This window comes from Siniperca chuatsi, linkage group LG10, assembly GCF_020085105.1.
Source record: "Siniperca chuatsi isolate FFG_IHB_CAS linkage group LG10, ASM2008510v1, whole genome shotgun sequence".
NCBI lineage: Eukaryota > Metazoa > Chordata > Actinopteri > Centrarchiformes > Sinipercidae > Siniperca > Siniperca chuatsi.
Window position 1 is genome coordinate 31302079 of NC_058051.1, and position 27377 is coordinate 31329455.

At 43.0% G+C, this 27377-nt stretch overlaps 1 protein-coding gene across 1 annotated transcript in view; it reads right to left on the reverse strand.

Annotated features, from left to right (window-relative positions):
• Positions 1–27377, reverse strand: part of grm6a (glutamate receptor, metabotropic 6a) — a 49331-nt gene that overhangs the window by 12507 nt on the left and 9447 nt on the right. The window contains exons 2-12 of the mRNA XM_044211603.1: positions 25288–25504; positions 22439–22574; positions 22081–22235; positions 21857–21997; positions 21534–21734; positions 12275–12414; positions 11994–12116; positions 9121–9385; positions 5935–6170; positions 5655–5816; positions 5295–5444 (exon numbers count right to left, since the gene is read on the reverse strand). Coding sequence (XP_044067538.1) covers positions 5295–5444; positions 5655–5816; positions 5935–6170; positions 9121–9385; positions 11994–12116; positions 12275–12414; positions 21534–21734; positions 21857–21997; positions 22081–22235; positions 22439–22574; positions 25288–25504 — 1926 coding nt within the window. The remainder of the gene's footprint in view (positions 1–5294; positions 5445–5654; positions 5817–5934; positions 6171–9120; positions 9386–11993; positions 12117–12274; positions 12415–21533; positions 21735–21856; positions 21998–22080; positions 22236–22438; positions 22575–25287; positions 25505–27377) is intronic.

A 27377-nucleotide genomic window follows, 5' to 3' on the forward strand; every position in this document is an offset into this window, starting at 1 on the left:
AATCCATCATGTGTTTGTGGCTCTGAATTAATTTGACAAAACAACCTCAACATTAAGGATCTTTTTTTGGAGCTTTCAACTCAGTTTGTCCACATTGAAGTTGTTTAGTTAAACTAATTTTTCTCTCCGTTCAGACTAAAACATATAACGATTTATTAAAACTGCTCAAAGGTTGAATGTTAAACTTTGTTTCTGTGTTTCAGAGAAAACTGTAGCTGCTCAGTGAGGGTCTCACTCCTCACCTGCCTGTCTCACTCCTCACCTGTTTTTTGCTAACTGAAAAGAGACGAAGAAGAGATCTTCCTGTCTCTTTATGTTGTTCAGGTGTTTCCCTGTGGACAAATGTCTCCACTGAAACACCTGGAGACTCTGTTGGTGAGGACACATGTTGTTTTCACATGAAAACAGTGTTAAAATGTGGGCGTCTTCTTGTAGGCATGGTCTGTATCACATGATCTTCCAGTTGTAGAGCTGTAGAAGGTTCCAACTTTCAGTCTTGACTTTTAAAGCCAACAGTGACAAGATGTCCTCAAAGAAAAAAAAATGTAAATCTGAACAGCTACAGCTCCACGACAACTGGACAACTGCTATTGAGGAAGATCATGTGATACTATTGAAAGCTCCAGAAAAGCTACTAAATGGACCTTGTGGTGAGATTGTTTAGTCAACTGCTGTTTCCAAGATAATGACTTGCATTGAGCTGACGTGCTGCGGTAAGCATATTGTCTCATTTCCGGTCACCAGTGTTCGTGTGTTACTAGTAGCGTATTTTTGCTGCTCTAGCTCATCAGTTAATTTTTGTTCGATTCCTCATTACAGTGACAAGCTGCTATACATTTACATACACTAGTTCTGCTCAAGCACTCATAGCTATCGCCTTCTTTTAATCCCACAGTTTACACGCTATTCAGTTTTGCTAGCTACCGTTCTTTAGCTTAGCAGCTAGCAATGGCTTCTCTCCCTCCCTCTCGCTCTCATGCTCTCTCCTGCTCGGTGTGTCAAATGTTTAGCTATTCCTCTGCCTCCTTTAGTGATAATGGTACATGTAATACATGTAGTTTATTTCTAGCGTTGGAGGCGAGGCTTAGTGAATTGGAAACGCGGTGCCGCACCATGGGAACTCAATCTTTAGCTGCTGTAGTTAGCCAGCTCCCAGTAGCCGGTGCGGACCGATCAGACATAGCTCCTGTTAGCCGTCTCCCAGCAGCTCCCGAGCAGCCGGGAAACCAGGGAGGCTGGGTGACTGTCCGAAGGAAGCATAGCCCTAAGCAGAAGCCCACGTTAAACCACCAACCTGTGCACATTTCTAACAAGTTCTCCCCACTCAGCGACACACCCGCTGAGAAACCAATTCTGATTATTGGCAGCTCCTTTTTGAGAAAGTGAAGTTAGCGACACCAGCGACCATAGTCAAATGTATTCCTGGGGCCAGAGCGGGCGATGCTGAAAAAGCGTAAATACAGTAAGATTGTTATTCACGTTGGCATAACGACTCCCGATCACGCCAATCAGAGGTCACTAAAGTTAATGTTGAGTAGGAGTGTACACATGCAAAGACAATGTCGGACTCCGTAGTTTTCTCTGGGCCCCTGCCAAACCAGACCAGTGATGACATGTTTAGCCACATGTCTACATTCCACCGCTGGCTGTCGAGGTTTACATGCATGTCAATATTCTGGTTCTAATCTTATTCAGGATATGTAGTTTACATGGAACATTAGAAACCTGATTATTCATCTCCCTGTTTATATCATCAGAATAGTATTAGTCTTCTTCTTTTCCTTTCGGCTGTTCCCTTTCAGGGGTCGCCACAGTGAATCATGTGCCTCCATCTAACCCTGTCCTCTGCGTCCTCTTCACTCGCACCAATAAACTTCATGTCCTCTCTCACTACATCCATAAATCTCCTCTTTGGTCTTCCTCGAGACCTCCTGCCTGGCAGCTCCAACCTCAGCATCCTTCTACCAATATATTCACAGTCTCTCCTCTGAACACGTCCAAACCACCTCGATCTGGCCTCTCTGACTTTATCTCATCACATCTAACATGAGCTGTCCCTCTGATGTCCTCGTTCCTGATCCTGTCCGTCCTCGTCCCTCCCAAAGAGAACCTCAACATCTTAAGCTCTGCTACCTCCAGCTCTGCCTCTTGTCTTTTCTTCAGCGCCGCTGTCTCTAAGCTGTCCAACATCGCTGGTCTCACCGCCGTCTCCAACACCTTTCCTTTCATTCTTGCTGATACTCTTTTATCACACAACACACCTGACACTTTTCTCCACCCGCTCCAACCTGCCTGCACTCGCCTCTTCACCTCTTTTCCACAGTCTCCGTCGCTCTGAACCGTTGACCCTAAGTACTTGAAGTCCTGCATCTTCTTCACCTCTGCTCCCTGTGACCTCACCGTCCCACCTGGGTCGCTCTCATTGACGCACCTGTATTCGGTCTTACTGCGGCTGAGCTTCATTCTTCTGTTTTCCAGAGCAGACCTCCGTCTCTCTAGATTTTCCTCCACCTGCTCCCTGCTCTCACTACAAATCACAATGTCATCCGCAAACATCATAGTCCATGGAGATTCCTGTCTAACCTCATCTGTCAGCCCGTCCATCACCAGAGCAAACAAGAAGGGGCTCAGAGCTGATCCTTGATGCAGACTCACCTCCACCTTGAACTCCTCTGTCGCACCTACAGCACACCTCACCACGGTCTTACAGCTCTCATACCTGTCCTGCACCACCCTAACATACTTCTCTGCCACTCCAGACTTCCTCATACAATACCACAGCTCCTCTCTCGGCACCCTGTCATACGCTTTCTCTAAATCTACGAAGACACAATGCAACTCCCTATGACCTTCTCTGTGCTTCTCCATCAGCATCCTCAAAGCAAATACTGCATGTGTTGTACTCTTTCTAGGCATGAAACCTGTTGCTGCTCACAGATGCTCACCTCTGCCCTTAGCCTAGCTTCCACTACTCTTTCCCACAACTTCATTGTATGGCTCATCAGCTTTATTCCTCTGTAGCTGCCACAGCTCTGCACATCTCCCTTGTTCTTAAACATTGGCACCAGTACACTTCTCCTCCATTCCTCGGGCATCCTCTCACTCTCCAAGATCTTATTAAACAAACTAGTCAGAAACTCTACTGCCACCTCTCCTAGACACTTCCATACCTCCACAGGTATGTCATCAGGACCAACTGCCTTTCCACTCTTCATCCTCTGCAACATCCTCCTCACTTCACTCTTGCTAATCTTTGCTACTTCCTGCTCCACACCAGTCACCTCTTCTACTCTTCATTCCCTTTCATTTTCCTCATTCATCAACTCTTCAAAGTACTCCTTCCATCTTCCCATCACACTCCTGGCAGCTGTCAATACATTTCCATCCTTATCTTTAATCAACCTAACCTGCTGCACATCCTTCCCATCTCTATCTCTTTGTCTGGCCAACCTGTACAAATCAACCTCTCCCTCTTTAGTGTCCAACGTTGCATACAAGTCCTCATATGCTTTTTGTTTGGCCTTTGCCACCTCTACCTTCACCTTACGCTGCATCTCCCTGTACTCCTGTCTACTCTCTTCAGTCCTCTCAATGTCCCACTTCTTCTTAGCTAACCTCTTTCTCTGTATACACTCCTGAACTTCCTCGTTCCACCACCAAGTCTCCTTGTCCACTTTCCACTTTCCAGATGACTCACCGAGTACCCTCCTACCTGTCTCCCTGATCACATTAGCTGTAGTGGTCCAGTCATCTGGGAGCACTTCCTGACCACCCAGAGTCTGTCTCAGCTCCTCCCTGAAAACTACACAACAGTCTTCCTTTTTCAACTTCCTCTGCTCTGCCTTTGTCCTCTTCATCTTCCTCACCACCAGAGACATTTTACACACTACCATCCTGTGTTGTCTGGCTACACTCTTCCCTACCACTACCTTACAGTCCCTGGTCTCTTTCAGATTACAACGTCTACACAAAATGTAGTCCACCTGAGTGCTTCTACCTTCGCTCTCATATGTCACCCTATGTTCCTGCCTCTTCTGGAAGAAAGTGTTCACTACAGCCATTTCCATCCTCATCAGAATAGTATCAGTATGTGTCTTTATTCATCAACATCTCAGACACTTGTTTGAGAGTGACTGAGTTACATCAACAGCTGAGGATGAACTCTGCTGGATTTATCTTCTCCGCTGATTATCATTAATGGAAGATGATATTGACAATAAAATTTATAATCTGCACTATTCAATTCAATTTTATTTATATAGCGCCAATTTATAACAGAAGTTATCTCATTGCGCTTTTCCTATAGAGCAGGTCTAGACCATACTCTTTATAATATTATTTACAGACCCAACAAATCCCACGATGAGCAAGCACTTGGCGACAGTGGCAAAAAAAACTGAGAGAGAGAGAGAGAGAGAGAGAGAGAGAACATCAGACTTTCCCTTTATTTCATCATGGTCACATCATTTACCATCATATTGTATTGCTGAATAACTACTACATAACTTGAGTTGATGACACCACTGCTGTACATGGCAGAGATCAGAAACCTGGATTAGGTGTTTACAGACCTCAGTGACCTGATTAAAGAGTTTCCCCTCGGGGTTCAATAAAGTATTTCTGATTCTGATTTCTATCGAAGCTAACATATTCAGGTTTCTCAAAACCAGGATATGATGTTTACATGGGCAAACATAGCTGGGATACTCCATAAACCTGATCATAACCAGGATACATTCCCATGTAAAAGCACTCAGTAAGAACTTAAAAAGAATTTTTGATGAGGCACTTCCAGCTGCCTTTGACTGAGCACTTGGAGATACATGATCTATCCTGGTTTTAGTTCTGTTCTGTCCTGGTTTAATCTGGTTTTAGCCTGGTCCAACCTGATCTTGGTCTGGTTCAGTCTGATTCAATCCTATGTGACGGCCCTCTGGCCTGTGTGGTTGTGCCTTGTTTCCTCTTCTCTTGCAGGTTCATGTAATTGGTAGGTAGGGCCGTCGACTTGGGCTAACTGGAAGCACCTGGGCCCAATACTCCCAGTCACCCGCACACCGTATTTTCCACACATCCACTCACTTACACCACTGGCCTTACTGACATCCACATCTCATCTCTTTTTTCAAATTAATTTATGTTTTGTAAAAAAAAACTTGTTAATTTAAGTACATTTTTGGTTTCGATCCCTTTATTTGCCATGACCCTTCGAACCGGTCATGACACCTTGTCTATCCTGGTTTTAGCTTGACCTGGTTTGCCCTGGTTTGGCCTGGTTTGGCCTGGTTTGGCCTTACCTTCTCTGTGGACTGGGCGGTACCAAAGAAGATTGGTACGAAGGCAAGCCAGATGATGCAGGTGGTGTACATGGTGAAACCGATTGGCTTTGCTTCGTTAAATGTTTCTGGAACACCACGACTCTTTACTGCGTACACCGTACATGTTACCTAGCAATAAGAATGATACAGGTTACCTAGCAACAAAGACAGTACAGCCTTCTACAATACTTCATACTTGTTCCCTGTCAAAGATCAATGTGACATCAAAAGCGAGGTTCACACAAAGCAAAAGCATGAAAACAGATTAGCTGCTTAGTCTTCAAAATCAGATGATCAGTAACCGATCAATGAAGGATCAATAGAGGATCAATATGTTACCATGAGTACGATGCTGTAGCTGAGGCAGCAGATGAGTGACAGGTCGGACATGTCACACTTCAGGATGCCTCGGGCCAGGTCGGGGTTCGGGGGCCGGAGCTCCTCATAGTCAATGATGGTGTGAGGAGGGTCGACGCCGAACCACACAAACACACCGAGGACCTGACACAACCACACACACACACACACACACATATACACACACAGAAAGATAAACCTGAATCATTTAGCAAGCTGCTGAAACAAAAACAAGGAAGTGGTCTGACACCTGTGTTCTTACCTGGACGGAGATGAGGATGAAGGTGATGATGAGCTGGGAGGTGGGGCTGATGAATTTGGGCGGGGTCACCGACTTCTTGCCTTGTTCGAAGATACGGTAGATGCGGTTGGTTTTGGTCAACATTGCAGAGTAGGTGATGGCCATACCGAGGCCCAGCAGGAGGCGCCGGAATGCACAAACCACCACACCTGGCTCTGCGATCATCAGGAAAGTGATCAGGTAAATCAGGAAGATACCTGCAGAAAGAGAGACTGGTGATGTCACCCTCTCTGCCGATGACATCATCCTCACTACTGAATATCATCAGGAAACTTGTATCAGCTTGGGAAGAAATAGTTTTAACCACCTAAGTCTAAGTCTTCAACTTTTTGATGGTGAAATATTAACCTTTTATCCTGGTTTAAGTCTGGTTCTGTCCTCTTGTGTAAAATACTAACTTTTGTACCTGCTGTAGTCAACTTCTGCAGGATATAATGATGCATGTAGATTATGACCCTTCAGAAAACTGGTGTGTAAATCCTCTGCATCTGAGTACCCAGATTTCTTGGGGGTCCCACCTGAACACCTGGATTTTAAGGAAGTTTCCAACAAGGCACAAGCCACATCTCTGCCTCTTTCACCACTTATGACTTAGCCATCAACTTCCTTCCAGGCACCGGAAGGAAGTTGACCCTCCTCGTCTCCAGCAGGCAGGGCAGGCTTCACATTTGTGGACAAGACTCTGTCCCTGCATTGACTACTGGGGCCTCAATGACACCATCATCAAAAACAGGTACCCTCTTCCACTAATCTCAGCATTTGAACTGTTACAAGGTGCAACCATCTTCACCAAGCTGGGTCTCAGGAATACTTACCATTATTAGGGAGGGGGACGAGTGGAACACGGCCGTTAACACACCTTAGTGATACCTTTCAGTCTGACTAATGCCCCCGCAGTCTTTCAGGCCTTTGTGAATGATTTACTGCGGGACATTTTAAAAAGTTGACATTCTGATTTTTTCCAAGACCAGGCAGGAACACCTGCAATGTGTGCAACGCGTTCTTCATAGACTGATGGAGAACCAGTTATTCATCAAGGAAGCAATGAAGAAGTGTGAATTTCATGTCTCCACAGTATCGTTCCTGGGGTTCATTTTCACTGCCGGCAGCATCCAGTGATCCAGATCACTGGCTGGCCCATCCCTGCTTCCCCAAAGCAGCTGCAGTGTTGCCTGGGAAAGAAGACCAGAAACTGCACCCATGCGGCTTCTTTTTCTACAAGCTCTTTCCAGTTGTGAGGAACAACATCGGCAACCGAGAACTGCAAGCCGTGAAGTTAGACCTGGAGGAGTGGAGACACTTGTTGGAGGGGGCAGAGCAACTGTTTGTGGTTTGGACAGACCACAGGAACCTCGAATACAACCCGCACCGTGAAGTGCCTGAACTCCCAGCAAGCCAGGTGGGCCTTGTTTTTAAATTGTCTCAATTTCACCCTCTCCTACCACTCAAGCTCAAAAACTGTGAAGCCAGACACCCTGTCTCACCAGTTCCAGCCCGAAGACACCCCTGCTGAACCTGCAGAGATCCTGCCCACTTGCTGAATCATCATTGCTGTTTTGAACAGAAGGTAAAACAGTCATACAGTGCACATCTTGCTTTCAGTGGTTGTCCTGCTAACTGCCTCTTTGTCCCAACTCATCTCCACTATCCACTAGCTCTCCACTAGGGCCACTCTTCCACCTTGCCTGCCATCCTGGCTCTCCTGCGTCATTGCTTCTGATGGCCCTCAATGGAGTAGGACTCCTGGGAATTTGTCACTGCTTGCCTTGTGTGCTTCCAACATAAGAGTTCACGCCAGGCTCCTGCTTCACTCCTTCAGTCATTGCCCATTCCTTGTTAACACAGTCATTCTCACAGCCATTTTTCTAAGACTGACCACTTCATTCCTCTACACACCAACAAAGAAACTGCCATGTTACTATAGAAACATGTCTTCTGCCTGCACGTTCTCCCCAAAGACATCTATCTCTGACTGGGGACCTCATTTCACCTCTTGTTTCTGGAAAGAGTTTTGCAGTCCTAGGTGCTACTGTCAGCCTCTCTGCACTAACTCGCCTGTCATTTCAGATCCAGCCACTCCCACCTGTCCTGCAGTAACCCCAGTGTTCCCGCCATTCCCGGTCACCTGACCCCACACTAACCTGCACGCCTGTTCCCCATTCACTCATCAGCTCAGTAGTATTTATACCAGCCCATTTCCCCTCATCCCTGCCTATTACTGACCTTTACCTGCATTTGATCTAGAGGAAACTTTATCTTACTGTTCTGTCTTTGAGTCATGCTTTTTGTTCCAAACCTTGTTGACTGAGTTGTTACAAGGTGAGATCAACAGGCAGATTGGTGCAGCATCAGCAGTAATGTGGACTCTGTACTAGACTGTGGTTGTCCAGAGGGAGCTGAATCCTGAAGGTGAAGCACTGGATTCATGACTGGATTCCTGTTCCAGTCCTCAGCTGTGGTCCTGGTCTCTGGGTGGTGACTGAAAGAATGAGATGGTGGATCCAATTGGCTTAAATTTGTTTCCCTTGTAGGGTGTCTGGGCTTAGCCTTGGAGACAAGGTGAAGAGCTCAGAGGAGAACCACTGCTCTTTCATGTTGAAAGGAGGTTTTCTGGGCATGTCCAACCAGGAGCAGACCTTGCGGCTAAGTGGTGGAGAATGGATGGATGGTTATTATTACCATTGTATGCGTTTCTTGACCTTCAGGGATTTGCTGCTTCAGACGACACACACTGTGTCATCACACATAGCTTTAAACAGGTTCACAAACATTTCCTAAATAGACTCATATCGTCATCCAAACTGTTTTTCAGTCAGTTCCAAACTGAGAAGTCAAAGTCACAGGAAGCTGACAGAACTTCATCTGCAAACAGCAGAGATACAACCCTAGAGTCACCAGACTAAACCTTTAATGTCTGTCCACTAAAATCAGAAACAGAATCTGTGAGAAGACAGAAACCTGCTTGAGTCCAACACCTGCTGAGAATCATCTGACACACCTTTATAACAGTATGTTCCTTTAGAGACCACCTGGACAGGTGGTACATCCCTGGCACCCTGATGATGAATGGAACTATTTAGCAATAGTAGGCTATCTATCTGAAGTTAGGGTACTTGTCAGTATTTACCTGTCAGTAATAGTACTCACCTGTCAGCAGTACGTAACTGAGCTCCCTCCCTGAAGCCCTGACGATGGGCGTGTCGTTGAAGCGGATGAAGGTGATGACCACAGAGCTCGTTGCTAGGATACCGAGCATAGCGAGAGAGGCGGGCACTAGGGCAAAGGGGGAGTTCCACTCCAGTTTGATGATTGGAGTTGGACGACAGGTGGTTCTGTTGGGGGCGGGGCGCATGTCTGACGGACAGGTTTCACAGGTAAACTCATCCCACTGGTACTGATAACCATCACAGAGCTGCAAAAAGGTCAGATACACAGAGAGGTCAGAGAGAGAGAGACAGATCGGCAAGAGAGCGGGAATCAGCACCCCTGAAATTCAAACACTATTAGATACCTTTCTGGACACCACATATGTTCACTGTAAAGAAGGCATAAATGATGCAGTTAGACATATCAATAACATCATGATGCAAACAGCAAAAAAATCACTATTGAAACCATCTAAAAATTTGCCTAAGAATCCCAAAGATGACAATTGGTTTAAAGAATGTAAAGAAATTAGACAAAAGATTAGGAGATTATCCAATCAAAAACACAGATCTAGGAAATGTGGACTTGCACCTTCTTTACTGTGACACACTTAAACACTACAAACATACATTCAGAATCAAAAAGGCACAATACACACAACAACTGACATTAATTGAGGAGTCCATAAACACAAACCAATTCTGGGAAAAATTGAATAATCTTAAGAAATCCAAATCTGTAGAAATAGCAATACAGAATGGAGACATATGGGTCAGTCATTTCAAAACATTCTACCAGATTTTACATGTCTCTTTGTCAGATCTTCGTTGTCTACATGTCAAGCGTCTCGGCCTTTGTTCCCTGTGTGTTCTTTATTTATTCTCTGTTTCTTGTGGACCCCACGTTTGGATTTTGGTCTCTGGTATTTGCCTGCTCCCTTTATACTTGTTTGCCTTTATTGGACTGCTTCCCTGATTTTGACTACTACCTGCCTGAAATCTATGTAAGCCGTTATGTTTATCATTAAATCTTGAACTATACCAGCCTGCCTCCATTGTCTGCATTTGGGTCCAAACCCTAGTGTTTCCTGCTTGACTATAACAGTATCATGGTCTTATCACACCAAATTTCGAAACCAAAGATAAATTCAACCAGAATTATTACAATGGCATCTATGTGAACAGTTATCTGGGGAAGATTCTTTGTAGCATTAGAAATTTGAGACTCATAAACATCCTTACCAAACACAATGTCTTGAGTAAAAGTCAAATTGGATTTGTACCAAAACACCAAATTTTAGATCATATCTACACCCTACTAATGCACAAAACTCCAGCCAGTCTAAATAAAATATTTCCCCAAATTCAAATATAAAGATCCTAAACTTGACCACGTAACCGACATGAAAAAAAAAAATCCATTCCTGTTGGGAGAGCACATAGAGAGCTGCAGTCTAGCAGCAGCAGCACAGAGAGAGAGAGAGAGAGAGATTTCAGACCACAACCAAAAAATGCATTCTTTAAACTCTCAGGTCAAATGAGTGACACAAAAAAGGGAACCCAGTAAGCTGTATAGAATGGCATATCAGTATATAACCACAATATGTCCTTACCAGAGATGGTGTAAAAAAGGCTATTATTGATGATATCAATATGATATTTCATAAGGCAGCTATTAAAGCTAACCTTATAAAACAAAAATGAAAGTCTGTTAAAACAAAGCAAAACACTGACATGTGGTTTGATCAAGAATGCAAGACCATCAGAAAAGACTTGAGAAAAACACTGCACATGCTTTGGCAATGTTAACATCTGTTTCCCATGCCAATAAAGCCCAATTGAATTGAATTGAGAGAGGTGTATTCAGTGCCTCAGATAGGTTTATTATATACATCAACAGTTGTGTGTTATCACACTAACAACATATAATCTGATCTGTAGAAAGTCAATAATAAAAGTAATAACAGCTATTCTGTATCTCCTTCAGTTATTGTTCCATCAATGGTCTAATGACAACTTGAGGATAAATGTGATGATTTCACTCATTATCTCTATTTATATGCAGATGACCTCCGTCATTATGTCTGACTGACACACATCAAGCTGAGCTCTTCCAAACCCATAGTCTGTTTAGAACCAGATTCTGTCTCAGTGTTTCCTCGCTGAGCCTCAGTAGAGGGATTCATCCTGTCGTCACGTGTTTGTTGTCAGAACAAAACACTGAATATAAACCTGCAGATGACTGTCAGGGTAAAGATCTCCACCTGATCAGATGAACTCAAACTTATTTATCTTCATCTGAACTTTAGAACTGTGGATTTAGTCCTCCATGTTGTTATGAAGAGATCACTTCACAGTCAGTATGAACACTTACCAACTACTCTTTACATGGACACATGGACATGAGAGGATTGGATTGAGATAAACTTTGGGCGCCCTGGTTGTTGATTTCTGCAGCAGCAGAGCAGTGAAAGTCTGATCCCAGTGAGAGAGAGAGAGAGAGAGAGAGAGAGAGAGAGAGAGAGATTCCACCTGGATGTCTATGATGTTGTAACAGCTCGGCCAGAAGTGTGCGATGGTGGTGGAACTACTGACCATTCTGTCCTGAGTGTCTGTGTGGGCGGAGGTGAAGATCATATCTGACACACATGCTTGTCTACTAGAACAGCTCCAACCCCAAGTGAGTTTTAGTACGAGCTGGCACAAATCTTTTATTGAACAAGTGTTGCAACTATCACAAATTTGCTGACAGCTGGAAACATCTGTTCTGTTTGAATGCTGTTTATAGTTTATCATTATTCTGACTGTAGATGATTTAAGATGCTGTTATACTTCAGTATTATTCTAAATGTAAATTATTGGTCATGGTTTTACCTCACAGTGCCAGCAGCAGGGAACTCCTTTCACCATCTTCTTCCTCTCTCCTGGTTTACAGGGAAAACTACAGATGGAGTCTGGAACTGATTTATCTCCTCCAGACCACTGCATCTCCTCCAACTGACAGACAGATACAGAAAGAGAGCGATATGGGTACAGAGAGAGAGAGAGAGAGAGAGAGAGAGAGACAGGTGGAGAGAGAGATAGTAAGACAGAAATCTAAAAACAAGCAGATGTTTTATGTTTCATCTTTCTGTTTGATCCAATCAGCTTCTTACATTGAGTCTCAGGTTATTGGTCCACTGGCCGATGACATGGTAACCAGGATGGCTGTGATTGGTCATCTGGAACTGGAAGATGTCGTAGCGACCGGGAGCGTCTCCGTTCTCATTGAACAAAACACTCGTACCTGCACTTCCTGTAGGACACAAACAGAGACAGACAGGTCACATACAGATATGAGGGAAGGAAGGAAGGAACTTCTTTTATATCACATTCAGTCCTTTTTGTTTGTGACCGAAACCTGGCAGAGGAATATGGAACATGCCTCCCTCATCGAGCTGTGCCCGAAGGATTACACTTTTATCAGCTTTCCGAGAAATCCAGGCTGCGGTGGATGACTTGCTGCCGTGTTCAGAATCTCACTCAACATGTAACAGGCCCTACACACATAATAATAATATAATAATAATAAAACTTTATTTATAGAGCACTTATCAAAACAAAGTACAAAGTGCTTCACAACAAGAGAAATAAAATACCACAGTGAATGACGAGATATAAAGAAATAAAATACATAAAATACACAAAAGCAATAAAATAAACAGTAAAATAAACAGCCAGTTCAGGTAAAATCAGGATATACTTTCAGATAAAAATGTGTTTTGAGACGAGACTTAAACGAAGACACTGACTCAGACAACATAATTTCTTCGGGCAAGTTGTTCCAGAGCCTTGGGGTCCTGATAGCAAAAGCTCTGTCCCCCTTAGTTTCCATCCTGGACTCAGGAACAGACAGGAGACCCCTGCCCGAAGATCTCAAACTACGTGAAGGTTCATAAGGGATTACAAGGTCTAAAATATAATCTGGGGCCAGGCCATGAAGAGCCTTAAAAGTAATCAACAAGATCTTAAAATCAATCCTAAAACCAACAGGAAGCCAATGTAAAGAGGCTAAAACAGGTGTTCTGTGGTCGTACTTCTTGGTCCTGGTTAACAGCCGAGCTGCTGAGTTCTGTACAGTCTGCAGTCATGTCAAAGTTTTTTGATTCAGACAAGTGAACAGACTGTTACAATAATCAAGGCGTGAGGAGATAAAAGCATGTACAACAGTTTCAGCAACAGATATGTTGCTCAAAACATAAATTGCTATCTAACAGGACACCAAGATTTCTTGCAACAGGCTTGATATGTTGTGACAGGTTACCAGTAGATGGTAGTATTTATTTAGTGATGCGTTGGGGCCCAATAACAAGGATTTCAGTTTTATTTGAGTTGAGCTGAAGAAAATTTATCGACATCCAGTGTTTTATATCAGACAGGCAGTCCTGCAGAGAACTCAGCGTACTGAGGTCAGTGGGCTCGACAGGGAGGTACAACTGTGTGTCGTCTGCATAACAATGAAAAGAAATACCATGTCTGCGGATTACATCACCCAAAGGAAGCATGTACAAGGAGAACAGTATTGGTTCCAGAATTGAACCTTGAACATACGAGGGCATACTCTGGACCTTGTTTTACTCTTGGTTTAAATATTGATTCTGATCAGAATGTTATCTGGCCATAAAAAGAGATGATGAATTGGCAGAATCTCTCTGCTGTCAGAGACAGAAAGCAGAAACAGATCCTAACCAAGTACAGGCTCAGTGACCACAAACTGGCAATTGAAAAAGGAAGATACAAAAAATCATGGCAACCAAAAGAAAACAGAATATGCGGTCACTGTTTGACAGGTGAGGTTGAGACAGAGATGCACTTCCTCCTACAATGTACGACATTCAATGAAATAAGAAACATTTACTTTAACAAGTTCAACTCTCAGATTTCAAAGAGCTAAATGACCTCTCAAAATTAAAAATACTACTAGGAGAAGGAGACAGGGCATATCTTGCTGCCCAATATGTACCAACATGCCACAACCTGAGGGACAGTGAGTGACCTAGACACACACACATTCAGAAAAAAAACCCTAACCCCAAACTGCAAGTCAGTATTTTTATTATTATTATTATAGTATCTTACTTATCTGTATATATTCTAATAGCACATTTTTTCTGTTTGTTTTTATTTCACACATGCTTCACATGTTAACATCTGTTTCCCATGCCAATAAAGCCCAATTGAATTGAACCGAATTGAATTGAGAGAGAGAGCGAGAGACAGTGAGCTCACCAATCTGGTTAGTAATATGAAAACCTCCTCTAGTCCCCTTGACATTATACCCACTTCTTTGTTAAAGGGGACCTATCATGCTCATTTCCAGCTCTATATTTTCATTCTGGGATTGCACTAGATTAGCTTTGCGTGATTCACAGTTAAAAAAAATCCTCATTTATCTTATACTGGCGCTTTATGCCGACTCTCAGTTCATACTCTGTCTGAAACAAGTCATTTTAGCTCCTATCTCTTTAAGGGCCCCCTCCCTAAAAGCCCACATCTTCTGTCCATCAGTGAGACGTCTATTGTCCATCAGTGAAACAGACATCTTCTGTTCATCAGTGAGACGTCTATTGTCCATCAGTGAGACATCTTCTGTCCATCAGTGAGACATCTATTGTCCATCAGTGAGACAGACATCTTCTGTCCATCAGTGAGACGTCTTCTGTTCATCAGTGAGACAGACGTCTTCTGTTCATCAGTGAGACAAACATCTTCTGTTCATCAGTGAGACAGACGTCTTCTGTTCATCAGTGAGACAAACATCTTCTGTTCATCAGTGAGACAGACGTCTTCTGTCCATCAGTGAGACAGACATCTTTTGTTTGTCAGTGAGACATCTATTGTCCATCAGTGAAACAGACATCTTCTGTCCAACAGTGAGACATCTTCTGTCCATCAGTGAGACATCTTCTGTTCATCAGTGAGACAGACGTCTTCTGTTCATCAGTGAGACAAACATCTTCTGTTCATCAGTGAGACAGACGTCTTCTGTCCATCAGTGAGACAGACATCTTTTGTTTGTCAGTGAGACAGACATCTTCTGTTCGTAAGTGAGACATCTTCTGTTCATCAATGAGACACCTTCTGTCCAACAGTGAGACGTATTTTGTCCATCAGTGAGACAGACGTCTTCTGTCCATCAGTGAGACACCTTCTGTTTGGATTTTTCTTTTTTTCCTTTTTGTTTTCTTGGTGCAATAAATTGAAAATGTGAATAAAAACAGGTGGATGGAAACACTTATCTTCTTCTTCCTGCAAAGTGTTTTCAGCAGCTGCTCACTTTAATTATTAACACACACACACAGTAACACAGTGAGTCCTCAGAGGAAACATGTAAAATGCATTAACTTATTTTTAACTTATTATCTAGAAAAAACTGCTGTGAAAATAAAACTGCTATTCAGACCAGAACATAGAACATACTGAACATAGAGAACACAAAACATACAGAACTGCATGACCTGCTCACAGCTGAATCGATAACAAGCATAAATATCTACATGATCAGGTGGTGCGGTGTGTCACTTATTACCTTCATGACAGGTAACATGGTGCCTGTTTTCATTTAGCTCGTATAGTCGCTCCAAGCAGCTGTACATTGTATTTTTATTCTTGTAGCAGGCAGCCGTCACGTCTGGTAGTTACTGGATGTGAATATTTTGTAACAACTAATGTAAGTACATAAGAACTAGTTTCTGAGGTGCAACCTGTTTTAATTCCAAATTCTATTCTGTAAAATCCATAATAGAATTTAAAATCCTTCTCCTCACCTACAAAGCTCTTAATGGTCTGGCACCATCGTATCTTAAAGATCTCATAATACCTTATTACCCAACCAGAACACTGCGCTCCCAGGATGCAGGGTTACTTGTGGTTCCTAGAGTCTCCAAAAGTAGACTGGGAGCCAGAGCCTTCAGTTATCAAGCTCCTCTCCTGTGGAATCAGGTCCCAGTTTGGGTTCGGGAGGCAGACACCATCTCCACATTTAAGAGCAGGCTTAAGACTTTCCTCTATGATAAAGCTTATAGTTAGGGCTGACTAACCATCCCTTAGTTATGCTGCTATAGGCCTAGACTGCCAGGAGACTTCCCATGATGCATCTCTTTCCTCTCTCCTCCTCTCCCTCTCCGTCTGTATGCATTTTTATCCCATTACTGCATGTTACTAACTCGACATCTTCTCTCTCCCGTAGTTCTGTGCTTTCTCGTTTCTCGCCTCTCTCCTTCTGTCGCTTTCAGCAGGTATTTCTGCCTCCGGAGCTGCAGAGTCTGGATCCATGATTGGGGCTTTTTAGGAGAATATTAACTATAACTATAAATAACAATATCAACAGACAATGAAGTTGGCAGCACCTTTTATTCAGCCCTGAGTAGTGTCTGCTGCAGGTATTCTTCTCAGGCTGCATTCAATCCCAACAAATTTGACTAATAAGGTAGGGCAGCCTGTATGTAGCCTGGAAGGTGAAACTCAGGGCAAAATAAGTTCCTCGGCACTGGCCGCACTACTCGCTGCTGCTAGTCACGTTTATTGCTTTGAGCTCAGTAACAACTGAAGGATACTTAGATGAGTATATCAACATTTTAACAACTCAGATCTTCACATATGGATTTTGGCAGCTGGACAGTCAGAGGACCCCCCCCCCCCCCCCCCCACCTCCAACTCCAGTGGAAATTACACCCTTGTCTGTTTCATGAAGTTACAGAATCAGAAGCTGTTAGATGATCTGACGAGCACTTTGTTTGAATCAGACTGAGACCTTAAAACCATCAAGCTGCGACCTCAGGGGTTACCTGACCACAAGGTGTCAGGCTGCAGGTGTCAGCCTCAGTCCTGATGTCCCTGTTCAGGATTCTGTATGATCTCTTTGAACCAAGCATGGAGTTCATTACAGACCAAACTCCAAACATACACCAACATACTAAATAAGAACACACTTCTACTGAATTGATAAAATATTCAAACGACAGAGAGGATTCATGTAGAGACAGAGAGAGAGACAGGTAGTCAGACAGACAGTTAGGCAGACAGTCAGGTTTCATGGCATGCAGCTCTGGCTGTTAGAGATTAAATCCTCTCAGTCTTCCAGCTGCTGTAGCTTCTCGTCTTTATAAAATATGGATTTGATGTCTAACTGGATGAAGCTGCCGCAGTTTGCTGTGCTGCTCTGAAAATCTCTCTGAAAACGTTGTCTTGAACAGTTTCTGTCTATCTTACTCCTCACACCTGAAAAAGAAAAAGAATAGAGATAATCTGGCACTAGAAACAGAATTTAATGAGTTGGAAATTAAACACATGTGCAATGATAAGGATGATGTCACTCTGCAGTTACTAAATAGGGCAAAGTTAAAGTTTAGTACCCTGAACACCCAAGCAGCTGAAATTGCAATCTTGAAAACAAAACAGAGATATGTGGAGCATGGCGTAAATGCAGGTAAATTGCTTGCATGGCAAATAAAAAAGAGAGAGGAGGAGAGAGCAATCCATAGTATTATAGGCCCCAGCGGAAACATTACAATGGACCCTGTGACCATAAATACGACTTAAATACGACTTTCAGATCTTTTTATCAAGAGCTTTATTGGTCTGAGAATACTAGTTCTATAGAGAGCGTACACTCCTTTTTAGATGGAGTAGCCTTCCCTACAATATAGAAACCAGACAAAATAGATTTAGACAAAGACATTTCTCAGCCAGAACTGATAAAAGCTATTGACAAGTTACTAAATGGGAAGACCCCTGGAAGCGATGGGTTGCCCATTGAATTTTACAGGTGTTTTCTAACGAATATTTCGAATCCATTTAAGAACATGATTGAGTCAGCTCTTGAAAAAAAACAAATGACCCGAGTCCCTTACACTGGCCATTATCACCCTCTTAAAAAAGAAATAGAAGGATCTGTTACTCTGTGCCTCTATGAGACCTGTGCTGCTTTTGAATGTTGATTTTAAAATAATAAAGGGTGGTCATACAGCAGCTAGATACAGTTATACAGCATTTAATACACCCGCATACCTCATGCGAGGTAGGTTATCCTCGGATAATTTTAACTCGGAGATTTTGTAATATGATCTCACATACTCATAATGACAACTCTCCCACGGTGGTAGTAGCAATAGATGCAGAAAAGGCGTTTGACAGAGTTCAATGACACTACCTGGTGGATGTACTCAGCCATTTCAGTTTTGGCCCAGTATTCATATCTTGGATCAAACTGCTTTATCAGTCTTGAAAGCAGCTTTAAAAACCAATGGCCAGATCTCTGATGCTTTCTCCCTGGGAAAAGGCACAAGGCAGGGGTGCCCATTGTCTCCTTACCTGTTTGCTTTCGCTATAGAGCCTTTAACGAATATGATCAGGTTGCATAACAAGATAAAAATTGGAGCAGAATCTCATGTTATATTGCTGTACGCAGATGACATTTTATTATATCTATCAAACAATCATTACCAGTTCTATTGGAATTATTAGAAAAAAATGGATAACTAATATCCAACTATGACAGTAACTCATTTCAGAGCCAGTATAAGTGGATGTGGGCCAGAAATACATAATGTATTTAGGTGTGCTGATTTAAAATAATTTGGATGAAATGTATAAGATTAACTATACCCCAGCACTGGAAAACATAGAGGCTGATCTCAAATGATGGTAGACACTTCCAATATCCAGGCCGTGTAAATGTATTAAAGGTGAAAATTTTACCTAGGCTAACTTATTTATTTCAAATGCTCCCTATACAGGTCCCTGAGTATGTTTTTAAGAAGATCCAGTCTTTACTCTCTTCATTTATTTGGGGAGGTAAAGTCCCAAGAGTCCGTATAGTAGTCAGTAAGTATACTGTACCTCCCACTTGAGTCAGGTGAGCTTGGTCTACCTAATATGAAATTATACTAATGGGCGGCATAACTAAGACTGTTGAAGCAATGGTGTAACAAATCCTGTGCATGGGCTAGAATAGAAAACAATGTATTACCTTTGGATTTAATTTATGCCTTTACTGTGGAATGAAAAATCTTAGGGAAATAACAAGCAACCCAATTATATTTCACTCAGTGAGAATATGGGACTGTGCGCATAAATTTGTGAACTAGAATAAGCCTTTATCAACATATTCTCGTATATGGATGAACCTAGCATTGCCTTCTATATTTAGTAACAAGTGGGCAGAAAAAGGTATTCTAACTTGTGCTAGCTTGTATGGCAATGGAGCACTTCTCTCATTTAAACAGATTCAGGAAAAATATGAGGTACCCAGCTCACAATTCTTCCTATTTTTGCAATTCAGAAGCTTTATTCAGTTGACCCAGCAAACATTGAAGGAACCAAAGTACTCTGTAATAGAGAAAATACTAAGACAATCAGAGAAATCAACTAAATGAATGTCTAAACTTTACCAAGGCTTGATAGAGGCTTTTCCAGATTATATTCATTCTACCAAGAGAAAATAGTTGATCTTGAGACAAACATTGATGTGGAGGAGTGGTTACAGATTTGTTCAAATGCACACTCTGGCTCATACAATTGGAGGCACAAGCTATTACAATTCAAGATTCTGCATAGAACATACAATACTCCAGCAAAACTGAATGCTGTGTATTCAGAAATGTCCTTTTTCTGTTGGAGGTGCAAATGAAAAAATGGGTCATTTTGCATATGCTTTGGTCTTGTTGTAAACTTACCCCTTCTGGGAGAAAATATGTTCTTTTATTTCATCATGCACTCAGTCGAATACCCAATCTGCGTATCTGTCTACTTGGTAACTTTAATGTTAATGACTGCCATCAAAGGAAATTCTGTAATCTTGCAAAAAAAATGCATTGCTGTCGACTGGAAGGCCCCTTACCCCCTAACACTGGACTTTAAACTGACTGAACATCATGTCCAAAGACTTTCAGTTTCAGGTCAGTAATCATTTATTGACTCATCAAGTCAATAAATCATCAGGTCGACATTGAGCAATCCAGCTACATCTGAAGGACAGGTGACTCTCCTCTGAAGACAGCAGTGTCCACATGTTGGACAGAGAAGACAGATGTTTGAAAATGTAGTGAAGGAGGACATCTATGTCCGACTGGAACAACCATCAGTCAACAGAGAAGGAGGTCTACCACACCACTTACCACACACCTGCAATGCAGTTGTGTGGTAAGTTTAACACCTAGTCACACCTGGACTTGTGACTCTAACGACTGTCACATGATAGCCAGGTGGATTAACGACCCACATGCGACCTCAACAATTGAGGTGTTCCCAGGCCAGATGAGATATATAATCCCTCTAGTGTGTTCTGGGTCTATCAGTGCCCATAAGTGCCCAGGAAGATCCTAATCAGAACCACCTCAGCTGACTCCTCTCAACATGAAGGACATGAGCTCCTCGATATCTGAGCTCCTCACCTCACTATCTCAGGCTGAGCCCAGACACCCTGCAGAGGAAATTAATTTCTGCTTGGATCCATCATCTCGTTCTTTCAGTCACTTCCCAGAGACCAGGACCACAGCTGAGGACTGGAACAGAGAGCCACTGGTGAAACCAGAACTTCACCTTCAGCTCCCCCTGAACCACCATGGTCTGAGTCCACATTACTGTTGACTCTGCACCAATCCACCTGTTGATCTCACCTCCATTTGACTCTCACTGGTGAACAAGACCCTGAGATACTTGAACTCCTGCACTTGGGGCAGTGACTCACCCCAACCTGAAGGGAACAATCCACTGTTTTACAGCAGAGTACCATGACCTCAGACTTGGAGGAGCTGACTCTCATCCTGCTGCTTCAAACTCAGCTGTAAACTGTCCCAATGTTCACTGGAGGTCACAGTCAGGAACAAGCTGGTGGAGTCCAACACACCCTGAGAACATGTTTGACTTCCTGCTGAGAGTACAGACACAGCTCTCACTCTGGTTATACAAGAACTGAATGAGTCATAATAACAGCCCTGGTACCCCATACTCCTACAGTACCCCTGACAAGACACCCAGGGGGACACGGTCATAAACCTTCTCCAAGTCCACAAAACACATGTAAACTGGATGTATAAACTCCCATGATCCCTCCAGTATCCCATCAAGAGTAAACAGCAGGTCGTCTGATTCAGGACCAAGTCAGAATCCACATCAATCCTCCTGCATCTGAGGTTCAACAATCAGCCAGAGTCTCCTTTCAGCAGCCTGACAGAAACTTTCACAGGGTTCCTGAACAGTGTGATACCCTGAGCTTACCCTTTGGTCCTTTTCTTACATAATGTGAACTACCACCCCGGACACTGAAGAGTCAACCAAGACAGACCCACAATTTCCAGAGCTCCTGATACCGGTCTGCTGCTTAAGGAGTCCCCTGGGCCAATCAGCCATTCATATTTTTGGGTGTTTCCTTACCATTGAAGTTGACGGCTCTAATGTAGTCGAGCAGCGAGCGTCCCTCCACAGGGTCCATGTTGCTGCAGACTCCGGAGCTGCCAGGACACAGATCCTGGTGCATGCTGTGTAGAGCGTAAGCGACAGCATAAACTGCATCGATCACAAACTGAACCTTCCCCTCCTGCTCGTACGATGAGTCTCGACCGATCCTCTCCTCACCTACAGGGACACACACAAGGTCACATGACATGGGGGGTGTTTGTCTTCATTGACAGGTGTTTCACAGTGGTCACTGTTTGCTTGTCTCCCCCCCGACCACGCCCCCTCAGGTGTGGGCGCACCTGTACATTTCTTCTTGTCAGGGTCCAGTTTGATTCCAGGCCGGGTCAGTTTACACCTGAAGTCGTCCTCCCAGAACTCATTGAACCAGATGTTCCTGCGGTTGTTCTCCAGAGAACGAGACATGAAGTACTGATCAAAGCCTGTACAACACACACATATAAATAAACACATTCAGTCAGGTTCAGTCTGCCAGTCTGTGATGTTTTTGTATTTTCATTTTTACCGTATATTGAAGCCCGTTTGGGCAGGATGGTGACGGCGCCCTCGGCTACGTCCTCCAGCCCTGTGATTGGTGAACTCTTTGCTCCCCAGCTGTCCGACCCCACAAACAGGAAGTGACCGGTCAGGTTAGTGCGCTTCGCCGCTTCAAGGACACGCCTACCAGGAAGAGAGGGAAGGAGTCAAAGTGGAGTGATGTGACCATACAAGTCAAAACAGAAAACTGCAGCGAGTCTAGGTTATAAAACCTCGTTTGAATGTGATGATTGTCAAGGTGTGGGGGGAGCTGAGGAGCTGATCTGTGGTTAGTTTGTTGTGTTTTTGTTGTTGTTTATATGAACTGATATTGTTTGTGTTTTTACTTGATATCGTCCTCATTGGCAAAGATGATCACTCCTCTGGCATTACTCGTCTCCATCAGACGTTTGATGATCTTGTCAAACTCTCCGGCTGTTGGCTCACGAGGAATCTTCACCGACTGAGCGATACACACCCCACCTGACAGAGAGACAGAGAAGTACCAAGGGAGACAGGTTTACTGTGAAACAATCAGGCTCATATCACAGCTACATCCTGAGAGACGGCTAGTGAGAGAAACACAAAGTGGGTTTCCATCCACCTGTTTTTATCTACATTTTCAAAGTGGAAACACTGGAAATTAAAAATAAACTGTAAATGTGTTAAATGTGTAAAAAGTGTTTCCTGTTGTGTGAGGTGTAAAAGTTGGTGTGTGGATAAAAAGCAACTGGAAACAGACTATCAGATCTGTGTGGAGCGATGAGGAGACTGTAACCTTCCTCACATTAATCCAAGAAACTAATAAAAATGTCATATTTTCATCGTTTGAGCTTTGACTGGAGCTCTTTTAACGACACCACCTCATTGTGACCTCTTCTTCTGCAATGGTTTAATAGTATCGACTGGAGAATTGGTTCCACCAACTGTTTATCTCCACCAAACAATATATTCATATTCATACAAACAGTAGTGGATGGAAACAAGCATTCATTCATGTATTCTTTGGAAGATATTCTGCAGATTCTGTTGAAATTTGTGCTACATTTGGATGGATGGGTTTAGTACCAAGTACTGAGATTCCATTTTTTTCCTGGAATTATTATGTATTGGCGCTATATAAATAAAACTGAACTGAATTGAATTTGTTTCAGAAATGTAAAAAGTGTATGACCACCCTGTTCGGGGGAGGGACGCTGCCAACTGACTCCTTCCGCTCTGGCAGGGTTTCCACCATGTAACTGAATACTCAGTGGAGTTCAGAACTGTAGCTGCATAATCGGGGTGGAATAATGAGGCATTACAGGGGATATTTTCAGGTGGGCTTAGTGATCAAGTTAAGGATGAGCTAGCAGCCCAGGATGGTCCTGCTGGTCTTGACACTTTCATTTCCCTTGCTATCAGACTAGATAATCACCTATGTGAGCAACGTAGAGAAAGAGTTAGCCATCATCAGCTGGGACAACGGCTACGGAGAATGCAACCCGAGGAGTGTATCTACTGTGGCCAAACTGGCCATTTCCTCGCCGCCTGTCCCCGTCAACCAAAAGAAGAGGCTCGCCAGTAGCTGTGGGGGTTCTGGTGAGCCGAACTTCCTCGTCTTTGAGGCTAAGCTATGCTGGAACCGACAGTCCCTACCCCTACTCGCTCTAGTGGATTCCAGGGGGCAGATGTCACTCACGCACTAAACCCTTGCAACTCATCCTCTCTGGTAACCATCGTGAGTATATTCAGTTCCACCTTATTTCCTCCTGTCATGCTCCCATAGTCTTAGGTCACCTGTGGCTAAAAACTCACAATCCCCATTTAGATTGGTCCACTGGCAAACTGGTTAGCTGGAGTTCCTTTTGTCACCTGCCTGCAATCTGCCCTCGCCCCAGTAGAGGACACTCACCCTCAAATCCCCTGACCTGTCAGCTGTTCCCTCTGCATATCATGACCTAGGGGAAGTTTTCAGTACCTCGCTCTGTCACTTTCTCCACATCACTCATACGACTGCTCCATTGATCTCCTACCCAGAGTTCCCCTGCCTTCCAGTTGTCTGTCCCGTCCGGAAAGAGAGGCAATGGAAAAATACTTCCACGATTCCCTGCCTGCTGGAATCATCTGTTCGTCTTCCTCCCCGGTTGGAGCAAGTTTCTTCTTCATTTCAAAAAAGATTGCTCTCTTCGCCCCTGCATCGACTACCGAGGTCTCAGTGCCATCACCATCAAAAGTAAGTATTCTTAGCCTTCGATCAACTCAGCCTTTGAACCCATCCAATAAGCCACTATCTTCTCCAAACTGGATTTAAGAAACGTGTACTTTCTGGTTAGAATCTCGGAGGGAGAGGGATAGAAAACTTTCAAAATGCCCCTTGGCCATTTCGAGTATCTAGTCATGACCTTCGGCCTAACCAACGCCCCCACTGTCTTCCAGGCTTTAGTTAATGATGAGCTGCGAGACATCCTCAACCGTTGTGTTTTTGTCTACCTGGATGACATCCTGGTCGTCTTCCGCAACTCGGAGGAACATGTTGTGCATGTAAGGCAAGTGCTTCAAAGGCTCCTGGAAAACAAACTTTTTGTGAAAGCTGAAGAATGTGAGTTTCATGTCAGTTCGGTTTCCTTTCTGGGGTATATCATTGAAAGTGAGGACAGTCCCTGCCAGGTGGTGGCAAAGTGGCCCAAACCTGTTAATGAGATAGTATATTTGCACTTCTGGTTCCAGCTTATTTTTTGCAATAATACAAAATCCAATGTTCTATTGTCTTTTTGTCGAGGGAACCAGGGTGATGCTAACTTCTGGGTTGGCCTACAAAAATACGTCATCCTTGCAGTCTTCTGTTGAAACTTTTAATGTAGAGAGGATATGCTAACAGAGAATGAGAAGATTCTGTAAAGTTGGGAGTGTAGTCTTGGAAGGGGAACTTTGAACAGGAACTGTTGTTCTAATACCACATAAGCTGAAGAAAACATTACCCTAACCCCTAAACACCAATTTATGATTATCTGCAGTTCTGTGTGTAAAAACAAACTTCATATATGGCAAGAAACCCCAGGAATTCTGGGAAAACTGATATGTTCCAGAGAAGTGACATTTTAAGAGAAAACCTTCAAGCCTATTAACAGCTCACCAAGAAAAAGTAGTACAGAGAAAAGAAAATCAAAATAATAAAACTAAAAAACAGAATAAAATAGAATAAAGTGGAACATACCAGCTTCTCTGGAGATCTGCATGAAGGCGTCGACTCCGCTCTCCCCATAGTTTCCCTCAGAGGCAAGTGTGGAGACATAGTTCCAGCCCATAGCTTTGACGATGTCCAGCATGGCCTGAGCCTGGTACGAGTCCGGAGGAACCACCCGAGAGAAGAAATCGTATCGGTTATTATCGCTGAGCTCCGGAGCCGTGGACGCATAACTCACCTGAGGGATCTGAAACATGGACCAATAATCAATATTTATTATGAATATTATGAGTTTATGCAAATGGAGACTTGCTATTAACTCAACTCAACTCAACCCAACTTTATTTATAAAGCACTTTCAACACCACAAGTGGAACCAAAGTGCTGTACACAAAATATAAAAAAGAAACAGAAAAAACAGAAAACAAACATATGACATACACACCTACAAAGCATTGTCAAAAGCTAAAGAAAACAAATAAGTTTTAAGTGCACTCTGAAAAACACCCAATGAAGGACAAGTTTTTAGAGACAGAGGAAGGTCATTCCATAGCCTAGGAGCTGCAACAGAAAACGCCCGATCATCTTTACATTTTAGACGCGTACGTGGAACCACAAGAAGCAACTGATCATTTGAGCGCAGAGATCTGCTGGATTGACAGCGGCTGATTAAATCAGTAACATACTCAGGGGCTAGACCATACAGAGACTTAAAAACATACAACAGTGCTTTGTATTGAATTCTGTATCGTATGGGTAACCAATGTAATTTAATTAAAATCAGAGTAATGTGTTCTCTCTTCTTAGTACCCGTTAAAAGTCTAACAGCTGAGTTCTGAACAAGCTGCAAACAGGAGAGAGAAGCCTGACACACACCCAAATACAATACATTACAATAATCCAAATGTGAAGACACAAAGGCATGAACAACCTTCTCCATATCATTAAAAGTAAGAATAGATTTCAATTTAGATATTGATCTAAGATGGAAGAAACTATTCTTAACAACAGCATTGATTTGCTGCTCAAATTTGAGCTCAGAGTCAAAAATGACACCAAGGTTCCTCACGCTAGACAGTTTTTTCCCAGGAAACAACCCCAGGCAGTCAACATCCACACACCTCTTATTTCCAAATAAAATGATCTCAGTCTGATCCTCATTTAAATGGAGAAAGTTATTTGCAAGCCAGCACTTAACCTCTGCATGAAGAGACTGAATGGCACTTTTATGCCCATGTTTCAGTGGTACATAAATTTGAGAATCATCTGCATAAAAATGATACTGAATCCCGGATTTCTCAAAAATAGAACCTAGAGGGAGCATATAAAGGGAAAATAAAATTGGTCCCAGTATTGAGCCCTGTGGAACCCCACACACAAGGGGGGCAATGGAAGAAAAATAATCCCCTAAACTGACTGAAAAAGTCATATTCTTTAAATAGGAAGAGAACCATTTTAGGGCTAAGCCCTGAATACCAACCTGATCCCTAAGACGATCAATGAGAATGTTATGATCAACTGTATCAAATGCCGCTGTAAGATCTAACAAGAGCAAGACAACACAGTTACCAGAATCAACACCTCGAAGGATAACAGTGAAAAACACAGCTTATACATTTTAGAAAGCATTTAGAAAGCAATGTGAACAGCAGAGCAATCATATATTTCAGTTTGGATCAATGCCCTTAGAGTACACCATTTGCTATAAATATCTTGGGTTTTTTTGTGTGTTTTTTTTTTACTTTTCATTTTTTTTATTGTTCAGTTACTATTACACTGAACAAATCCACAACAAACAACACTAATGACAAAAATAGAAATAAAAATAGGTATAAATATAAAAGGGGGGCACTACTCTCTTTATAACCTTTGATCCATTCTTTTCAGACCAGCTGAGAATATGACCCATCTTTTCTCTTATATGCAGTCCATTTTCCCCAGCGTTGTTCAGGGGTCCCTGCTTTTCCTCTAAAATGTCCAGCCACTGTCCTGGTCTTGGAGGGTCACATTTCAACCAGCTCCTTGTGATGGCCTTTTTACAAGCAAGTATCAGTATTTTGAAAAGATAGATGTCTTCTTTCGAATGATGTCACTGGGTATCAATCCCAGGTCCCTGTGAA